We start from the raw sequence: 19838 nt of genomic DNA, 5'->3' as shown, positions 1-19838 counted from the left end.
ACGTAAGTTACCACGTTCGCAAACCTGTTCGAAACCACGCTCCGCTGGTGCCTTTGTTATCCAAGTCAGTGTCCAGGTGATCCGCCCTTTCTCGACGGGATGAAAATCAGTGTGTATGTCCCTGGCACGCAATAATTGAGCGCACACGGCTGTTTGTTGACCACCGTGAAGTAGGAGATCATTCAGGAGTTATTTCCGTGACAAGAACACAGACTGTAACAAGGAATGTCATTCCGAGGGAGAATAAATTGAATTATACGCCTTTAGAGCTTGGAATCAATCAGGAAACACGTTTTCCAAGTAAGAAACAAGTTTCTTAAGTGGAAAAAATTGTGACTCCAGGGAGCAAGCGCTGATTTGCTCGGGGGATGCGTCATCACGTTGTGAAAGAACAGAAACTGTGGTTTTCCAATTAGTAAACGAGAGGTGCGTTTGATGACATCAAATCATCAGTCTGTTTTCAAGGAAGCTGAACTTGCAAGGTATTTATATCATCAACTGGAAATTTATTGTAACACCCTTTCTTGATTTGAATGGTACTTCCAAAGTGTCTTTAAAAAGAACAAAGAAATTCCTTAGTTTGAGCCAAGAATCCCGAAGACTGCTTCGAAAGCAAAAGTTAATCAAAACCATGAAAAATGAATATTTTTTTCTTTTGCAGAGGGGTATAAAGTGAATCAGTCTGACGCTATGGAAAAGAAGGCCTAAGATGTTAGTATCCTCTTGAAGGATGGCACCTGCCCTTTAATCTGTCGACATCTTGGAGATTTACAGAGTTCTAATAGCTTTAGAGGGAAGAGGCTTCCGTCAGAACAATACCGACGAGTGCGGAGTATAATCCGAAATTCTGCACAGGTTACAACGGTAGAGCTACCGGAACGAGTGACTGACACGAACAGGCGACATTGTCGCAACACATCAATCCCATGGAACAATAACTAGAATTATTACTGTCCATTTGGAAAGCTGGGAAACTGTGATATGGCGGTCTAGACAGAATTTGAACCGATAATGACACCAAAAGAAGTAAGATAATCAGTTTTGGGGTATACGTATCCTGACAAATAAGTCAAGCTTGTTTTGACGCCGTGAACTTGGTTGACGATCATAAGCATCTTTTCATTTGCAAAGTATTTGTGTGAGACTTGTGAGTTTTAAATTTTCTGTTGATAACATCTAACCCGTGGAAATGCTTCTACGCCACTGGTTTTATTTCCAAAGAGGAAAATTTAACTCTGTCCAGCTGAAAGTCCTGATCAACCTCTTTCGGCAAGATCTAGTGGCATTTTCATAAATAACGGTCCCAATTTTAAGTTGTTGTACAGTGGAATTTTACTCTTGGATAAAAGAGAGAATTCCGTAGAAGATCCTTTTTCTGAGTTAACAAAATCGGCGTACTACAGCCTTTCATACAGGTATGTATGGTCGTTTATGTCTCAATCTTTACAAATTGACCTGGGGAGATTTCAATTCTGTGAATTCGAGACTCGTTTGGTTTATATATCTATTTCTCCTCCAGATCGATCGATATAAACAGGGACAGCACGTGTCCTCTTCAAGAGAAAATGACTGACGGTCCCATAACAATGATGTTCATTAATCCGTCAATATATTGGTCCATCCATTGGACCAAAGTCTGACCCATGACGCTGTACTCATCCGTTTTGTTAATTTGATATTTGATGTCCATCTTGTGATTTCCCTCGTTTTGTTGTTTTATCTTTCACAGGCGAGATGGAAGTTCATCCGAGCAGTGCGCATGATCATCATGCAGATTACCCTGAACAGGTAAGTTTTCCGTTGTCATGATAACAGATATACAGTTATTAAATCGTCACGACCCAATTTCGGGTGGTAACTGATTGAAACTTTACCAAGAGAACAAATCAGTACATTTTTCTCATCACACGTTAGTGTGCAGTCCTACTTCGGCGACAGGCAAAACCCAACATTGCAGGTTGACATTTTTTGACTTAATGCCCTAAAATAAAGGGGTCGACAGGAGACATCAAAAAGAGTCTGACGTTTGATCCCAGGAGAAACTCTCCTAAAAAGCACAATTTGTTTGAAAGGAACTGGCAGGTATCTTGAGACCAATATCGTACACTGGCCCATTCGCAGATTTCATAACGGAGCTCTGATTTGGTTTCGTTAATTAGTTTCCCTGAGATGAACACCTCCCCCCAACTCAAGGCAACTCCGGGTTTTTTTGCATTAGTAAAACCTCGTAACATGAAGCCACATTTTGAGACACGCTGTATTTATTTTCATCTGAACAATAAACGCGTCCACGATTATGCCAAAGTCTCAAACAAAGCCAAAACTTGGGAAATAGCCAGTTTGCCTTCCGTTCTACCTCGCCTGTTCACATCTCATTCATATAGCTGTTTTTCTGTTCTTTTTGGCTTGTATGGTTTCCTGTCTCCATGCCAACGCCTGTCTCAAACGGGAACCGAACACACAATGCACATCCGGGCTTGATGGCAAGCCTAACACAATTTCTAATGCAATAAACCTATGAGTTATGAGACGACACGCCCGCAAAGCTGACCAAAGTGGATAATTTGGGGACGACCACTTCCAAGACCAAACTGTTTTTTGAGACTTTAGTCTCAGGTTGCTCTGTACACAGAGCTTTGGCGGCTTATACGGACAATAATTCAATAGCGTCTGCTTGACTTGTATAGTTTCCCCAATAAAAGTCATTCAAAGTCTTTCTGTGTGCTTTCAGCCTGGTGGGGGGGGGGTGGTCGATATTGCGATCTCTTTAAGGCAAATCATTTCTTCTCCGTTCACTGCGACAAGCAGTAACTCAGTTGTAGCGTCTGCAACTGGAACAACATACATGGACATGTACATGCAGTGTTTGTTACGGAAAACAGAGGCCACGCACGTATCATGTGTCGCTTCGATGCCAACCGACTCGGAGTTTGAAGCCAGGACAACGGCGCGTCACTTTCATGGCTTCCGCTAAATCCACACTATAATAATGACGATGACCCACCAAGGTTCCCTCTCCAAAAAAGACGACAAGCCTCCTGTCGAATTGTGTATACGGCAGTGAGTTGGCAAAGTTTGATGACCAAACCACCAGCTTCGATTCTTTATGGATTATTTTACAGTGGAAACTGTCCACGAGTGCACCGTAGTTGAGTACCGGTACCGTTTTTATCTTCGGTTACTTTAAAAACTGAAAATAAGAAATCGCAAGAACAGAAAAGCAAATTCAAAATAAATTTGTGAGTGCCTTCTGCTTAGTACTGGTTTGTCTGAATGGCTGTTTCGCAAAATGATCCTGCAAGATTTTCGGAGAATAGTTAATTTCCCGACTATCTGCAGAGTAAAAATTGAGTTTTCGGACCCCTGTAGCGTCATCCGCTGCAGTTCCGATATTTTACGAAACCACAGGCGGAAAATAACATGGTTTATATATTAATCGAAGTGGAATACAAGAAACACAAGTTTAGACAGGTGTCAATTTTGTTTGGTTTTACGACTCAATTATCGTGTCGATGTCAAACCTGTCACATTTATTAGGTTAGGTGCGCGTTACTGGCTCAACTCGCAGCTACGAAGGGTGACACAAAAGCACAATTTTCTGCTGTCCTGAGGTCATGTTTACAACCACAGGACGCCAAAAACGACGGAGACCTTCTAATGAACCGCCCCAGTCGCTAAGTTGTCACTTCTGTGTTTACTCCCTTAGATTGAAACCCCAGAAAACGAAAGCTAGTTCCTGTTTACTTAGTGGCATTTTTTCTCGCTCGAAGTCAAAAATTACGCCGACCACCGACGCATTATTATCTACATGTATGTGCGAATTTGTTGACGCTGTCGCTATACCCGGAAAGCATATTTAGTAATTTCTTGACAAGTCGTTCCCCTCTTTAGCACGTAGTAATTGTAAAGTTTGGTGTTATTTTTGCATCGTCAAACACTTCCAGGCTGTTTTTGTTTCGAGATCTCCAGGGAGACGACTGCTTTAAACCTTTTTTTTTTTGGCTGCAGAAAATGTCAGTGACTTGGTTGTATAAACAGTTACACCAGCAGGCAAATATCCTCGCTTAATTTTGTTTTGGTGATGTTACTAATTCAAACTCCGTTTATTTACCTCAGGCAGCTTTTTTTTTTCAATAAAATAAATGTCAAAGTATGAGCAAACATCCATCTCCTCTGAAATAACGAAATCATTCTTGGAAAATCAAAAGTGTATCACGTGGTTGTTTTTCTTTCACTGATTCCATTTATTCAAGTTTTGATGTCTTTGGATCATCGTCATCACGATCGTTATAAGGCGGGAGTTTTTTTCAGGCGAGCATGGACTGTGTATCTTTAGTTTCACTCTGATACAGAACATTTGTCTAATCCCTTAAAAGTAAAACCATGAGTATGGGGTCAAGTGGCCGGGGATGAACGATTGCAAACTTAAAAAGGAATGGAAAAGTTGCAGTTCATTTTGAACAGGTTGTGACTGGACTTGATGATTTAAACTGTTGGTTTTGTTTAGAAACGATTTGATTTGACTGGCTAACTTCGCGAACAAAATTGTTACAGGGGTACGGCCGAAGTGGAGGAAGAGGACCAGGTCTTGTCCTTCAATTCTCACATCGAGGGCGTGGATGGAGTGACCATCGAACAACTGACCTTCGATAAAAAGTATTTCCGCGCAAAGAGAGAGGTAACATCTCTTTACCTACGTTTTCTTTTGTTTTGATTTTCGACAACAAGATTATTTTTATTTGAAATAAATATATTTGTGGGAAATCACCAAGTTTCAAGGGTTTTAAAAACGATTGAATGGTCTTACTGAGTTGAACTGATGCCATCTGCGCTTCTTATTTACGGATATTGGAAATGTTGTTTCTAAAATGACTAGACGCGCATCACGCAAGATGTGAAGAACGTACTAAGCCTGGAACAAGAAGACAGAACACCTGCCCAGTTACAACTGGTAAGCAACAAAGGGTATGCAAACTGGAAGACAGACGCCCTCAAGGAGGGAGGGCTTATGAGGTAGGGGAAGACTGGGGCTAAACATGCCAAAGAACAATGGTCCTATGAGGATAAGCCACCTGCAGGATTTCAATGAAAATGTTACGAATTCAGTTATGGTACAAACAATTAAGATGTGTTGGGAATTGTGTCTGAGAGTTTTCATCGGTTGTGATGCAATGACAGGAAAGTACATGTACAATGGACAGCATAAGAAACTAGCCACTTCTGTCAAAGGCCACACATAAACATTCACTCCATGGAAATAAACAATTTTTGTACACAGGTATGCTGCAATACCCCTTACTAATCACATGCCCAAAAGCAAGTGATTATCTTTATAACAAAGAAGAAATTGACATGCACAGCAACTTGGTTACTGAATCAAACGTCACACACAAAAGCACTCTCCACTATGTGATTAGTAAGGGGTATTGCAGCATACCTGTGCACAAAAATTGTTTATTTCTATGGAGTAAATTTTTATATGTGGCCTTTGACAGAAGTGGCAAGTTTCTTTTGCTGTACAGTGTATATAGGTCTTCATAAATTCAAACATTCTAAATCTGTCCAGTATTTTTCATCACTTATTTTTGTCTGCCAAGGCTCTCCATGGTCTACAGTCTATCTCATCTTTTGCTGAATATCCTCTGCACATCCAGGAGAAACTGGTGCGTGTGGCATTCTTCTACAAGTAAGTTGCTGCTTCCCCAGAGACATCGGCAATGATAAAGTGCTTATCCATAAATTATTATCAATGCTCCAAGTGTCTTGCTCAGAAACACATCGCACTCCATCGAAGTGTTGTCTTTACACGCACGTACCCTACACTACTTCAAGCTGCTACAGGTAATGGAATGCTTGATATACACGTAAGTTTACAAAAGTATAAGAGAAAACGACAGAAATAACAGAACAGATTATTTCAGAGGTTAAGCGTGGCTGCCATCTTCCCAATCAGTGGTTTTTGTTCCATAAGTAGACCTTTTGGGCATATCCCACTGACCAGAAAGATAGCTGCCGTCCGTAGCCTCAAACGAAGGAGAGGCCCAGCGGGGTCAAAACCATTTGCAACTTTTTTGGCCACTGCATAAGGGTCATATTTTGGATTTTTTGTTTACAGTATTCCAGCCAAGAGGGTCATCATTCGTGAGGGTCATAATGCTGAAATTTTCTACTTCCTCATCACTGGATCGGGTAAGATAATCTTCAATCCCCCCCCACTCCGGCGCGTGACTTACAAGTTAAAGGAAAATGTGGTTCATCAAATAAAAAACGCACCATCCATCCATCCGGGGTTTTTTTTCAAGGATCAACGTTTATATTTAGCTTCAGAACTTCTCTATTCCGCTGCAAAGTGATTAGGCCTACTCGTAAAATAGAGAAGAGCCTATTTCTCCAATATTTTTGGAGAGTTTGTAAAATTCTTTGTCACGACTGGCTTCGTGTCTAGCTGCTGTGACATGTTCTGGTGTGGATCCGGTGAGCAAGGAACCCACGGCCAAAGTGGTGCAGATCTTACGCAAGGGAGAATGCTTCGGAGAACGAGAACTACTGCATAGCATCAAACGAACTCACACCATCACCGCCGAGGTGCCCTGTGAGCTCATCGCAATAGAGATGGAGGTAGGGATTTATTGTGAATATGAAAGCTGCTCTAGCTCAGAACAACATACAATATGTGTCATATTCCAAACAACTATATGAATTTGCCAAATATTGTTGTCTTTGCGGTACATTACATTATGCATGTACCTTTATCATGAAAACATACGTCTGAACCAACAATGCAGGTAACCGGTTAGAGTGTCATACCATTTCACTTCTTAGAGACCGGTTAATATCCGGCAATACCAATACTTTGACTCAAGTCAAAGTAAAATGAAAAAAAAAATTTAATAAACATGTAAACATTTTGATATTCAAACAAAAGTGAAAGCCATGACTTAACAGGGTTTCTTTTACTTTTATCTGGGTTTTTGTCCATTGTAGGATTTCTTTGACATGTTTATGGGTGAAGGTGATCATGGAAAAGAGATGGAACATCTGAAATTCCTGAGGTATGTTGGTTCATGCAAAAGCTGAACAAATAATCACTGAAGGAGGCGGAACCCACACCCCCTACAACTCCTTCTTCAGCCTTTGGCTGCTTTAAAAACAAGGTGTTTTCCTATCTCACGTGTGTTGAACATATAAATGTATCCCACACAGAACTGTAAGCATCGCAAATATTGACTATTACAATAGGTCGTGATTTTTAAAAACCTTAATTTGTTCTTGTTCAGGATACTCCCTTTTTTGAAGGGATGGCCCGTGCGGAAACTCAATGATCATCCCCAGATGGGACTCTTCCATTATTTCAAGTAGGTAACAATGCAAATTCAGATCAACCAAGCCATGTAAAGTCATCAGTGCCTACCAAAGACCATGTCCTCTCAAACGCAATGTAAGTTTCTAATTTAATCTTCTTTGCAGACGAGGGGCAGTTATTTCCACGGACAGCAACCAGTCAGACTGGCTGTACATTGTCAAGTCTGTAAGTTACTCATTGTAAATCTCCTTTTCTACACATTCTACATGATATATCACCACAGTTAATGGAATTCCATTTATGGATTTCAGTATCTGTTCATATTCCAGGGTTCTTGCCAAGTGATCAAGGAATTGTCAGAAGCCAGACCAGGGCAGCAGAGACGAAGTAGCACGATCCTTGACCCCAACATGAACGAGAAATTTGCTCCCAATGGACTCAATGTTGGTGAGTCTAAGGGCATGAAGAAGACATTTAGTGACAACATTTATTATAGACTTTGTATTAAAACAAAAACTAGTGGTTTTCATCTGAATGGGCACAAACTGGAAGCATGTTTGCAAAGGAACACACCAAAATGAGGGCCCATGAAAGTAATACTACTTAAACATCTTTAAACTCTCCTTAAACCACCACTGATGATGTATATGAGCATCCAAGCCAAGAAAAGTTTTAACTTAACCGTTGTGGTGTAATTTTCATTGTCTAACCTTTTTGCAAGGCAACAATTAGGAAATTCTTATTAATTGTTCGCAATCAGTGACTGATTTTTTCAACTGTTCTTAATTTATTCTCAAACCAGTGTACATACATGTACCACAGAGTCAGTGCCCTTGAATTTGTTGTTTACAGGTCCCAAAATCGACAGTCGAAGACGGCGATCATCAGTCAAGGAACCAGACCTGAGCAGTCTGAGGGTGCCTTCATCACTTGATGATACAAGGGTAAGTCAGTTTCCACAGGGCTAACTTTGAAGGGCAATACAGGTACCTGATGGGACTTTGCTTGAAGGTTTCTGGTATTTTGACACCTGGTAACTTCAATGCTGTCTGTATGTTTTGCTTCACTTCCTTATTATTTCAGTCTAGAGATGGTGACAAGAAGGTTGTCTTTGTCCAACTGGACATGTTGCTACCAAAGGATGTTTTTGTAAGTAAACGCCTGAAATCGTGAAAAGTACATGTACTTCTTACATGACCACAGAGGTTATTAACGGAGGAATGAATGAAATTCAAATGTATTACCTTTCAAGATGTACTTTGCGTTGGGGAGATATTAATTTCAATTGTGGGTTTGCCCTTATTTTCATATACATTCATAAACATCGTACAATGTTCATCATGTATATTCATGAACACTGTATACTCAGTGCTTGTCCAAGACTGTTAAAAACTACATCTTGAAATAGTTTGAGGTACCTGCTGCTACATCTGACTTGGACTGGCCAGCCCACCCTGGCAAGGTCAGTGGTGGAGACATCTGCACTAGTAAACAGGAGGTCATGAGTTCGAGTAAGCTTGTGAATTTTTTTCGCAAGCTCTTGGACAAACACCGAGTATACATGAATATGCATCGTGTATTACCTTTGCCATTTTCTCTGCTGACATACTTTTCATCCAGTAAAACTGATGTGAAAATCCACCTCCCTTTTCCAACCTTGGTAGGGCCTGCCATTCCTGTGCTCTGAGGCTGGGATAATCGATGCCAGGCAGCCTAGCCTCAGTCTGGTCAGCCGGGGTGCAGAGGTCATCATGCTGAACAAGAGATTCTTCCTGGAACACGCCAACCAGTACGTCATCCGTCACCTGAAGGAGATCGTCCGTCCATACCCACTTCAAGAAACGTTGCAGGAGCACCTGCAGGCCCATACAGACTGGCAGCACTACAAGCAACAGACGCTGTCTACAGTGGTGACAGGGGCTAGACGCAAGTCTGTCACCCAACCTCCTTAAGGCAACACATAATGGACTGTGGATCAACTGAACCTGACCAGGGTCTGTTATCCAACATGCAAGCAGCAGAAAACACATCCTGGGTGACTGGGACCAGACCAAAGTCCGTATCAACCTGCTCAGCTTTCAAGCAACAAATCAAAACAGGACTACAACCACATCAAATCTGATGGACAAACTTCCATTTCAATATTCTGTCTTCAACCAGACAAAAACCTCTTTCAGAATGCCTCTTTCAGACACAGTCTGACCTTGTACTGTTGTAGCAAGCGGCTACATTTTATACTACATGTGACTACAGTCAGGTCAAGTCTGCTATCCAAACTCTATTTCTGCAAGAGACTTAATGACTTGAGGGGGCTGGAGCCTGACAAAGTCTTGTTAGCCAATATGATAAACTAAAAAAATGGATGTTATATTTTACTGCTTCTACTCTGACCACGAAGTTTAAGTGTACACAAAATCTTTTACCCATGTGTATGTTCTTTCCAATCTTTTTTTTTTTCATTTTGTTGGTCTAAAGCACAAGGAAAAAAGTTACGCACCTTGGTTTTCAACCAGACAAACAATCAGTTGGGTCCATAAAAATAAACACATTTGACTTGTGTAAGTTATGTTGGTTCTTTTCCAATGAAAACACTAACGAAACCTCTAACACGGACTTTTGGCAGGTCAAGATATCATCCTTACCAATATCCTGTGATTAGAGCAAAGAAATTTCACTTGAAAATTGGAAACTAATGTCTCAAATCAAGAAGAAAGCCCAGAGATAAGTAAACTTCATGGATACTTGTCAAACCAATAAGTTATTTAATACAACTTTAAACTCATATTTATTACCCTGCATTTATAAAAACGTCTTCATATCATAGGCTCATTGTTTTTTTTCGTGAAGATTTAATCCCAGATTGTTTAAATGAAAGCAATTTCTTCAAATGCTCTAATTTCCTGAAAAAAGGGAGGATTAGTTTTATTTTTTTTGGTAACTTGAAAACAAAATGTTAAAAAATTGGGTTCTAGCTCAAGAAGAATTTAAAGGTCATTAAGCAGGCCATTGAAATAAACCCTTATTTGAGTCAGAACATTTAAAGAAGGGAGGTGTGGTTCCATAAATTTCACAAACAAGTTCTATTTCTACAAGAAAATCAAGACAATAAAAGTCTTTATTTCAAAACCCCAAAAAAACTTCAACAGTGATTTCAGAATTTTCAGTGTGTTCTGTGGCACGGTGTCACAGGTATGAAGACAAGCATTAAGAAGAAAATTAATACACATAAAACCATTTTAAATTATTCTACACAAAACTTATTACAAATAAATATGTACAAACAACCTGCTATTTTTTTGATTTTGTAGTTTGCAACTAAACGGTAAAAGTCTTACTGTTGTATTTCTTGCATGTTGTTACCCCACAAATGGTGACATAATCAAAGTTTTCTCAATTTAGAATGGCATCCTTTACCAGGTTACTGAACGGAACAGTGTTTTTGTCAAATTTAAAAATTTGTATCTGTATACTTGAAGAGAAGTTTTTTGCAGTTTAGTTGGCAGTACTATGGTCAATATTGTGCTAGAAATCTACAATATTTGTCACAAGACAAAATGTTGTGCTTTGAGTCAAGCATGTCTCAAGAAGATGATCGATGAATGAAATTTTTATAAGTACAACTTTTGATCATTTTTTATATCTCTGGATGCCATTCGAGAGGCATCCAAATGAACCATATTGTTACACATACTTCTTATTTGGATCAACCTGGATACTTCGTTGGGCATGAATGGATTAAAGGGCCTTCTTTTTTTCCCGGCTTTATCAATTAACCCTCACCCCCAGGCCCTTTTTCCTAGGAACCCTCCTCAATCCTCCAATTTCGGGGGCGAAAAAATTGGATTCTCCCTCAATCCTCCAAAATCCTCCAAAATTTCTTGAAAATGTTACTAGGAGGTGTGCCTACTGCCTCAATCCTTTAAAAGCCTGCGGCAATTCCTGTCATTATGTTGAGGCAATGCGAATGGCATTCTTGAGCAGTGTGGTTGATTCAAAAGAAATATCGGGCTGAATTTATGCATGGCTAAGCAAAAACAACACAAGGTCTAATGTTAGTAACCCACGACCTTCACACATGGCATCCTTCGCAATCAGCCATGCACTTTTGCCATTCACCCTCAATCCTCCAAAATCCTCCAACAGAGCCCGAAGGATTTTGGAGAATTGAGGAGACTTAGGGTTAAACAAACAATTGGCCGCAAGCAAAAAATGAAATAAACAGTGCACTCTGCACTGATGAGCAAGCAGGTGTCATGTATGTCAGCAGCCAATCACAGTTTGAAATAATTTAAAGACTGAACTGATTTAAAGACAACAAAGTCCAGGATTTCTTACTTTCATAAATCTTCCTCTCTCCCGATTGGTTGGCTTGGGGCTGGGGCCGGGTCCTCTGCGGACTCTTCCATTCCAGTTGGGGTGGTGCAGAGCATGTTGACGCTAACTCGCATGGGGAACTGTACGTGCTTGTCAATGTTGAGGACTACAGCTTCCTGGTGAAGAAATACATGTATTTACAACTGCTTACAAAATTGGTATGACACAACCACTTCCGGGGGGGGGGGGGGGTGCGATATACACTAAGACATCAAACATTTGTCTGAAAGATCTTTCAACCAGAATTAGTGGAGAATCTAGGCCAGGAATTGAGCCTACAATCACCTGTACTGCTGTTTGAGTGCTCTACCAAATGAGCTGTGATCTAGCTCTATAGTCTTGGTGCATAAACACTTGAGGGTGCTATTCACAAAAAGTATGGATGTACCCGCATTGGATATTTGGTGGCTACAGCTTCTGCTTTTGGCATTAGTATACCATAGTGTGTAGCCGTAGCCAAAGACAATAATGTCCATTTTTGGACATGGCTGTGAATGAACAGAAACTGGTTCTAAACCAAATCATTCACACTGCAAAGAAAGCTGATGACTTGATCAGACTGATTTGGGGCTTACCTCATCCTTACTGAGGCTCAATACCTTCAGATGACTCCTCTTCTGGTAGAGGACATGTCCCTGGCTGTCGTAGGAAATCACACGTACCCTGGATATATAGCAAAGGACGGAAAAACATTGACATAAACTTGCATTCACTTCTAGAGATGAAACAAAAACTGAATAACAGATGAAGATTCCTCAATCTGACTGTGATTTGCAAACATGCAACTTTTATCCCTCTTGATCTTTCAAAATCCATCAGGTTTTGGAGGATTTTGCAGGATTGAGGAAGGCAGTAGGTAGGCCACTCTTGCTTTACATGAGGCTTGAAGCCCCTGCACAGCTGAGGATTTAGAAATGTTCCTTAAATGTGACCTGAGCATTAGTACTACAAACTGAACTCTCTTCAGTCTCTTGTCAATATTTAGCCAAGTCTAATCAAAATTGCAATTTTCCAGCTTCAAGCTTTTGTTTAACTAACTTTAAACTACAACCTAGTCTGTTTGGTGAGTGAATGATGTCTTACCTGAACATAATGTTGCGTGTGTTCTGCAGACTGACGCTGGCAAGCACTGGATGAGTGACGGTGTTTCGACGGAAGATGAGTAACCTGTGGTCGAGAGATAAACCAATCTGGATGTGAATCCAATTGTTTCCATGTTGGTATCAAACTACAAACATTGTCATAGTGAAAAAAACATGAGGCTACCCTGCCACTATGAGAAGACACGTAGTGCAGGGATAGGGGATGGGAACATGAGGCTACCCTGCCACTATGAGAAGACTCGTAGTGCAGGGATAGGGGATGGGAACATGAGGCTACCCTGCCACTATGAGAAGACACGTAGTGCAGGGATAGGGGATGGGAACATGAGGCTACCCTGCCACTATGAGAAGACTCGTAGTGCAGGGATAGGGGATGGGAACATGAGGCTACCCTGCCACTATGAGAAGACTCGTAGTGCAGGGATAGGGGATGGGAACATGAGGCTACCCTGCCACTATGAGAAGACACGTAGTGCAGGGATAGGGGATGGGAACATGAGGCTACCCTGCCACTATGAGAAGACACGTAGTGCAGGGATAGGGGATGGGAACATGAGGCTACCCTGCCACTATGAGAAGACACGTAGTGCAGGGATAGGGGATGGGAACATGAGGCTACCCTGCCACTATGAGAAGACACGTAGTGCAGGGATAGGGGATGGGAACATGAGGCTACCCTGCCACTATGAGAAGACACGTAGTGCAGGGATAGGGGATGGGAACATGAGGCTACCCTGCCACTATGAGAAGACACGTAGTGCAGGGATAGGGGATGGGAACATGAGGCTACCCTGCCACTATGAGAAGACACGTAGTGCAGGGATAGGGGATGGAGAAAGTGGTAGGGGAGGAGGCCATGGGGTGAAAGGCGTAGTGGCCAACTATTTACTGACCTATTTGCAAATGTGAAGAGCACATCCATTCCATAATTATAACCAGTCCATCTCCAACAGTACTGAGGAAAAAACAAAACACCAACTCATAAAAGCTTCAGTATTTCAACTTTATGCCACTGTGCTCGTTTCATGAAATTGATGCATTTTCTATAACTTTTCCAGTTGATATTTTCTCCATTTTCTCCAAAGCTGATACTTTGAAACTTAAGAAGAGAGCAGTAAATGTGAAAAAGGAAAGGATGGTTGCAGTTCAGTGTCAAAAAATGGTCTCAATATTTGGTGATGTTTCGCGTTGTGAATGCCCAAACTTAGGATCGTGAAAATTGTTTGACTTACATCTGTTTCTCTTGAGATGACTCGGCCACAGCGTAGAGACAACTGATTAAACGTCTCAGCTGAAACGGCTTCTTCTGTCGGTCTGTGGACATTTCAAAACAGCAAGACAGAAGACGAAGCCAAATTTAGCTTTGTGTGGCACTGTACAGCAGTCACAAAGGGCTAAGGTGAATTCTGTCATCAAAAATGAAGACTTACATCCTTTGAGACGGTATTGAAATGAAGTATTTCTGTATTTCTTCACAGACACAATGAACCATTTCTACATACACACATGACACACACACCCCCACTTGTTTTTACATACAAAGTGTGGACATTCCTTTGTTCTCCTGTGGTTAAGGCAACTTGGGAAAAAAAGGCTCCTTTTTCTCCCACTAGGATAACTCCTTCAAGCTGGATTTTTCATGGTGATTTCCTGGACTGTTCCTCTTCATTTTGCCACTAATAACCTTGACCCCAAAATGCCTCTGAAACTGTTTTTCAGAGAGGGGAAAACATTGTGTGGAGGTGTGCAAGTCCACACATCGCCATCATACCCTACATTATGTGGACTTCTTTTGTGCAGAGGTCCACACAATGTATGACACAACTGTACAATAATTTTTCTATAGTTCACCCTTGGTTGAGGCCTTGCTCCAATCCCAGCATGCATTGCCACTGTTGCTGATACACTGGAAGCAACCATTCTGATAGAGGGGAGGCAAATAAGACAAGGATTATACATCAATGTAGTTGAAAAGTATTAGCCTGTCACTCTACAACTACACAACCAACCACCAGAAATCACTGTTCCTGAATACAATAAGTTCGAATTGGCCTTGAGGTTGCTTTCACTGTACAAGGGATGCATTCTAGGTTTCTGGGTAATAACCTGCAAACAATCGTTCAGATTTTCAAAGAGGCGATTTGTCTTACCGTTAGTTATGATGTGGTCTTTTTCTATATGTTTGCTGGCTGCTAGGTCATTGATGATGTGTTGCAGACGTACGCCACGGAATAAGGATACATACTTCTTGCCTCGTTCCGTCTCAAGGAACTCCCCTGGTTCTGAATAACCATAGATTGACCACAAACAAGACGTTTTACGTGCCTTCTGTTTTTATTATAATTTTGGAGTCTTTGACATGACTTTGTAACAACAAATAATCTGAATCTTGCTTTAAATCTAATCAACTCTAAGTACTTACTGTATGCCCTAAATAACATATCTGCATCTTTGCTGAGATTTTTGTAGTTACCGTTCCACGAAGGCATCAGTTTCAAAAACACAAACTGCAGGAAGACAAAGTCAAGGTTATTCAAATTTGTATATTAGCCATCAAATCATGAAATCAATGTGGATTAGCCATCCCAAGAAGTCTGATTTGTAACAGACTTCAGGACATTTACCAAAAGTTGAATTTGAGCTGTGTATGATTATACTGTGCCAAGTGCAATTCGTAAAAGGAATATTTCCAAACCTATTCTAAACTGAAAAAAGCAACTGTCTGTACCTTTTTGACCAAGGAGTAAACATCCATCTCCACTTGCAGCACAAATAGACTTGGTGACCTGATGACCTTCTCAAATAACTCTAAACTGTTGGTCAAAGGTTAAATAAAAGTTAATTGATCACAAAGCCACATACCTACTTTTCACTCCAACTCATAGAGCCTGCCTCTCAGATGGTAACATCAAGCCCCATGCGTCCTAATAGTGATTAGGCTCTACCTTCCTCAATACTACAAAAAGCTTCCCTAATGTACGGCTGGATTTTTTAGCATTAGGGCTGACAACATCCAAGCTTACCTTAATTCTCGAAGCAAAGAGGCCCGTTGCATGTCCATCAGGTTATGCTCTAACCAGCTGATGCAGCTAAAAAAGGATAAAGAAGTCAACGTCAGGAGAAAGCTGAAATTGAGATTTTCATTGAGGAATAACTTTGTCCCAGTTAACAGCTAGTCATGATTGCTTGGTTGGGAATGTGAAGGGGGAGTCAGGTTGGCATAGTGGTTCTTTCCTCGCCTTCCACCTCTGCGGCCCGGGTTCGAATCCTGGCCCGGTCCACATGTGGATTGGGTTTTCAGTCCCTACCTGATGCCATGGGTTTTACCCAGAATATTCCTTTCGGGTTTCCTCCCACCTCTAAAACTGTAACTGCTTCTCGCGGGGGCGCTTTTGAGGAATCCTTGGTGTCATTACCAGAAATATATAATAATAATAAAAGACTTACTTTTGTGTGACCAGTTCTAAACCGTAGGCTGATGCAGCGGTGTGGTAGCAGCATACTGTCTTGGTGCTTTATGTGAGAAGGAAATAAAAAGAAAAGAAAGCTTATTTCAGTTTCAGTTATATTTTATATTTCAATCTGATGATGAGGCTGTATGTTACACCACATCTTTCACAAAGACAACCCTTTAATAAGGTCCAGTTCAGGTGGCCTGTTCTTGACACGGGTTTCTTGTTCTCACACTCAAACGGCGGGAACACGACTCAAGAATACTGAACAGGATCACACACCACTTCTTCATCACGGTTTACACACGGAAACCCGTGAGATGTTGATTTTTGAACAGCTGCAAAAAGTCGAGAGATGGCTTACAAAGCCTAAGACAACAGGAAGTTTTTGCAAAATTAACATTCATTATTTTCACAGAAATGAATGTTCCTGTTTAAATAGAAAAGAATTCAGTCAATCTAAACATTAACTCTCAAATAACGTTCATGGACACCGCCATTTTGCATGTTGCTTGCCATTAACTGCCAGTAGCAATAGCTGCTTGTATGTTCCCGGCATTTGAGTGGCCGACCCACGAACAACAAATCGAATTGTTCGTGAACATACAAGAACAAACTGCAAGAACTCAGCTTAAATGGTGACACGTACATATTCATGAGCAGTTTTGAATAACCAGAGCATGCAAATATGGTTGGAATTACTTAATTTACAAGCTTTGAATGCTAACTGAAGATTACCTTATTGTTTCTGTCATGATGTCGGCACACTGGCAAATCAGCCCATCCTAAAACCAAAGATATGCATGTCACACTTTGGGGTACAAGAACCATCAATAGCATTGTAAACTGCATGGTCTGAGTTATCCGATACTGAATTACCCTTAATATGACATTAGTTACCAGCTGTAGAAGTGAAGCCGCGGCCAGGATGGGGACCACTTTAGCAGGTTCCAGCATGACATCATCTCGATACAAAGATCCTAAGGCCACTTCAAGTGCTGATAAAAACATGACCAAAAAAAAAAAAAAATATACAGAGCAAGTATTCAGACAGATCTCTTCTATATTGCGCGGTGCTTTTGAGAAGAACAGATGAGTGTGAACTCGAACGTTCTAACCAAGATACTCCGGTCGTCCTCAGGAGAGTCAAGCCTAGCTTAGCCTCCACCATGCAAAGTTTCCAATCTTACTTATTCATTTTTAATTTACCATTTGTGACCACTACCACAAGTTCCACCTTCAAAAGCATCAGCCGGCTTGATACCATCCAAAATAACAGCCGTTTCCTTTTTCCATTAAAATAATAGCACCTTTCCTGGCTTGCAAATGAATTACAGTCCTGAGATTCTTTTCCTCCTACAACGCTTTTGTAAGTACTCAAAAACGAAACTTGAATTGAAGTGGGCATGTGGAATATCAATATTTGTTTTACAATGCATTATCTCTCTGAAGTTACCGAGCCATGAAATTAAGTCGGGACTCTGTCTAGTGTACGACCAATACACAGATGATCCATGTTATTCTGAATCTTACCAGCAATATCTATGTTGCTGTCGGGAATATCCATCTTAATCTCCTTTAGGTTAGATTCCTTCCACGAACCGCTGAACATGCTGGCAAAATAGCTGGACTGAAAGTTACCCAATAAAACAACTTGGCTTTAGACCACCTCAAGTGAACCTATTTTGACTGAAGCCAGATTTATACTTGGAGCAAATTTTACAGCTGACACTTTTTTGTTAAGTCTGAACCAACCTTTAACGGTTTCCACCTTGCATTAATGGCCTGTATGTTTGCTACATAAAGATACCCCCAATAAACTGTTGTCAGAGAAGTAAGCTGAATTATCAATATCAGAATCAAAACTGGTTTCCCAAATCACACGGATGTACCTGGCAGAGATATATTTTGTGCAGATACCATTCCTTTCCCAGAGCAAAGATCGTTATGTCTGAATTCTCTCCATTAACAAACAGGGTGTCATAAATGTACTTGGATGTTGACTTCAACTTCTTCCTAAGAGAAGAAAAACAATAAATAAACTCCAATATGTTGCAATAGAACCACGCATTGTCAGTCATCAGTGAAAAACATTTCTTTTCATTCTTTTTATGTCAAAATAATATGTTAAAAATATAAGCTAATTCATCCTGCATTTACCCACAAACAGTGGAGAATCACAAAGACATCTAGAAATGAATTTGGTCACTTATTTCAATGAATTCAATTTACATTCATCTCTGTATCTGTATATTTAAGAAACCAATTCTGGCATTAGTGTCAAAGGGACAAAGCTGTCAGTTTTGTGCAAGTGTGGCAAACTTCATCCGGAGTGGGAAAACGGCAAACCTTTTTTTCCCTCAAAGGAGGAAAAGGCAAGTTTTCTACAATTAGCAACCTAGCAGATGGTTTACACCAAGTAGTGAACTGACATACCGATGCAATTTCAGCTCATAAAATCAAGTGGATGTTTAGTTATGCCTCTGGATATCCCGGATAAATTTTTCGAAAGAAATCCCTATGAATCGGGACAGGGCCCAGTATACGGCAGAGGAGTATTCCTCGGGCCCTGTTTACAGGTCTAGAGTGCAATGGATGTCAAACCCCACCACAGTCATGACAGTTCTGAGAAAACAAGATTTGCGACTTACTTAAGTACTTAAGTAAGAGTAAATTACCTACTTAAGTAAGAGTAAATTACCAAACATGTAACACTAATATAGCAAAAATGTTATTCTGAAGGACATGTAAGAAGTCTCTTTTTTGCACTTACCTCTGAGGAGTTCTCATAATCTCATCCTCTTCACTATCATCGTCACTGTCATCTCGCCCCCTTTTTTTCTTCTGTTTCGGACTGAATTCTCTGCCACCAAGCCACCCTGGGACCGAAACGTAGCCACCCATTTCCTGCCGACTTTCACCTCAATCAGACTTCAAAGTAACCCTCACCGACCATAGCTTGCTATGTAACAAAATAGCCAACTTACTGATCTCAGGATTGAGGATTCATAGCTTTAAATTAAAAACAACTCACATTTGTAACAACAGAGTCTCAGAGAAAAATGTTTCGGAAGTTCGCCAGTGGAAGCCGCCATGTTGATTCCGCCCTCTAGCATAGGCTGGTACTCCGCGCTAAAAAACAGCATTGTAGAGATAGGTTAATTATACAAAAAAATGTTCGTAGGCGGGGCTCGGGGTGAAGCCTATGAAGGCGGGGGGGGGGTTGTATTGCCAGGGTGTTAGCGTTGCACTACAGTGCTGGACAGTGTGCAAAAATAGACAAAAATCTACTGAAGGAATTAGACATAAAGACGCAGGAAACTGATAAATCATCTTCTGAAAAATTTATGAACTTGTAAGAGGAAAGGTGACCGTCGAGTTTCTAGTCAGCTTGTGAACTTGTGGTTAAACCTTTCACATTTGGCTGAATTACTACTGCATTGTAAATCTCTCAAGGCAATTAGGAGATGTTTACTAATCCTCACAGCCTTCCAATAGGAACAAAATTGTGTTTTAGCGCTTGAGAATGGTGGCGCCGACTTGTCCACGACATGGATTTTGTGTGAACCACGTGACAGCAATACGTGTCGCTCATTTGGGAAAGTT

At 40.8% G+C, this 19838-nt stretch overlaps 2 protein-coding genes across 3 annotated transcripts; one reads left to right on the top strand and one right to left on the bottom strand.

Moving 5' to 3' along the window:
- Nucleotides 1-9357, top strand: LOC110973817 (uncharacterized). Of its 2 annotated transcripts, XM_022224942.2 has the most exons (15): nt 66-482; nt 662-1026; nt 1730-1788; nt 4555-4678; nt 4877-4951; nt 5598-5686; nt 6116-6189; nt 6446-6618; nt 6985-7052; nt 7278-7355; nt 7468-7528; nt 7633-7750; nt 8156-8247; nt 8387-8452; nt 8968-9357. In XM_022224942.2, exons 2-15 carry the CDS (start codon nt 1012-1014, stop codon nt 9253-9255), a joined length of 1380 nt encoding a protein of 459 aa, XP_022080634.1. In that variant the 5' UTR covers nt 66-482; nt 662-1011; the 3' UTR covers nt 9256-9357. The 2 variants fall into 2 exon arrangements, with proteins under 2 accessions (XP_086986066.1, XP_022080634.1); XM_087129940.1 differs by lacking the exon at nt 7278-7355 and having other exon boundaries at nt 1-482.
- Nucleotides 9358-9420: 63 nt separating this feature from the next.
- On the bottom strand, nt 9421-19358 carry LOC110973570 (germ cell-less protein-like 1). Its single transcript, XM_087129939.1, has 16 exons — nt 19006-19358; nt 18125-18248; nt 17766-17862; nt 17133-17230; nt 16971-17017; nt 16228-16293; nt 15804-15869; nt 15509-15593; nt 15203-15287; nt 14931-15062; nt 14632-14701; nt 14013-14094; nt 13674-13735; nt 12761-12844; nt 12253-12340; nt 9421-11793 (listed from the first exon to the last, which is right to left on the bottom strand). The coding sequence occupies exons 1-16, from the start codon at nt 19134-19136 to the stop codon at nt 11641-11643; spliced, it is 1470 nt and encodes a 489-aa protein (XP_086986065.1). The 5' UTR covers nt 19137-19358; the 3' UTR covers nt 9421-11640.
- Between the last annotated feature and the right edge of the window lie 480 nt (nt 19359-19838).

The sequence above is a fragment of the Acanthaster planci genome, linkage group LG19 (assembly GCF_054643075.1).
Source record: "Acanthaster planci isolate LZ-2023a linkage group LG19, COTS_SCS, whole genome shotgun sequence".
Taxonomy (NCBI): Eukaryota; Metazoa; Echinodermata; class Asteroidea; order Valvatida; family Acanthasteridae; genus Acanthaster; species Acanthaster planci.
The sequence above is the reverse complement of the archived record's forward strand: the minus strand, read 5'-3'. Positions and strand labels throughout refer to the sequence as shown.